Source organism: Corvus brachyrhynchos, unplaced genomic scaffold, assembly GCF_000691975.1.
Source record: "Corvus brachyrhynchos isolate BGI_N302 unplaced genomic scaffold, ASM69197v1 scaffold482, whole genome shotgun sequence".
Lineage (NCBI taxonomy): Eukaryota > Metazoa > Chordata > Aves > Passeriformes > Corvidae > Corvus > Corvus brachyrhynchos.
The window spans coordinates 9,103-10,405 of NW_008236639.1; the positions used below are offsets into that span (position 1 = coordinate 9,103).

The 1,303-nt window shown below is 67.1% G+C and overlaps 1 protein-coding gene across 1 annotated transcript in view; it reads left to right on the forward strand.

Annotated features, from left to right (window-relative positions):
* Window positions 1-1,139, forward strand: part of ABHD8 (abhydrolase domain containing 8) — a gene marked incomplete at its 3' end in the record, with an annotated part of 6,058 nt that extends 4,919 nt beyond the window's left edge. The window contains exon 2 of the mRNA XM_017726678.1: window positions 854-1,139. Coding sequence (XP_017582167.1) covers window positions 854-1,139 — 286 coding nt within the window. The remainder of the gene's footprint in view (window positions 1-853) is intronic.
* Window positions 1,140-1,303: the final 164 nt, after the last annotated feature.

Sequence of the window (1,303 nt, forward strand, 5' to 3'; positions counted from 1 at the left end):
ACGGCTGAGGGAGGGGACTGGGAATGGATTTTGGGTGGCTGGGGTCTCCTGCCACCCCTCAGAGGGGTCACCCTGGCACTGCCACACCCGAGGGAAGGGACAGGGGGTGGATTTTTGGGGAGCTGGGGTCTCCTGATACCCCACAGGAGGGTCATGGTGGCATTGGCACTCTGAGGGAGGGGACTGGGGTGGGTTTTCGGGGGGCTGGGGGCTCCTGCCACCCCTCAGGAGGGTCCTGCTGGCACTGCCACTCTGAGGGAGGGGACTGGGGTGGGTTTTCGGGGGGCTGGGGGCTCCTGCCACCCCTCAGGAGGGTCCTGCTGGCACTGCCACTCTGAGGGAGGGGACTGGGGTGGGTTTTCGGGGGGCTGGGGGCTCCTGCCACCCCTCAGGAGGGTCCTGCTGGCACTGCCACTCTGAGGGAGGGGACTGGGGTGGGTTTTCGGGGGGCTGGGGGCTCCTGCCACCCCTCAGGAGGGTCCTGCTGGCACTGCCACACCCGAAGGAGGGGACAGGGGGTGGATTTTGGGGGGCTGGTACCCATCAGAGGGCTCCCCCTGGCACTGCCACACCCGAAGGAGGGGACAGGGGGTGGCATTTTGGGGGTCTGGAATCTCCTGCCACCCCTCAGAGGGGTCACCCTGGCACTGCCACTGCCAAGGGAGTGGACTGGGGTGGATTTTGGGGGGCCGGGGGTCTCCTGGTACCCCCCAGGAGGGTCCTGCTGGCACTGCCACTCTGAGGGAGGGGACTGGGGGTGGATTTTTGGGGGCCTGGAATCTCCTGCCACCCCTCAGAGGGCTCCCCCTGGCACTGCCACTGCCAAGGGAGTGGACAGGGAGTGACCTCTGAGGGAATGGGGTGTTCACCCTCCCCCCTGCCCTCCCCCCGGATTTTGGGACCACCCCTTTCCCCGTGCCAGGGCCGGCTTTGCCCGCCAAGGTGCCAAAGAGAAGCAGCTGCTGAAGGAGGGCAACGCCTTCAACGTCTCGTCCTTCGTGCTGCGGGCCATGATGAGCGGCCAGTACTGGCCCGAGGGCGACGAGGTGTACCACGCCGAGCTGGCCGTGCCCGTGCTGCTGGTCCATGGCATGCACGACAAGTTCGTGCCCGTCGAGGAGGACCAGAGGATGGCCGAGGTAGGGGGCACAGCGTGGGCAAGGGGGTTTTGGGGGGGCGGGGGGGAGGTTGGGGGCTTTGTGGTACCATTCAGAGGGGTCATCGTGGCACTGCCACTGCTGAGGGAGGGGGTAAAGGCACTTTTGTGGGGCTGGGGTCTCCTGGCACCACTCAGGGGGGGCAT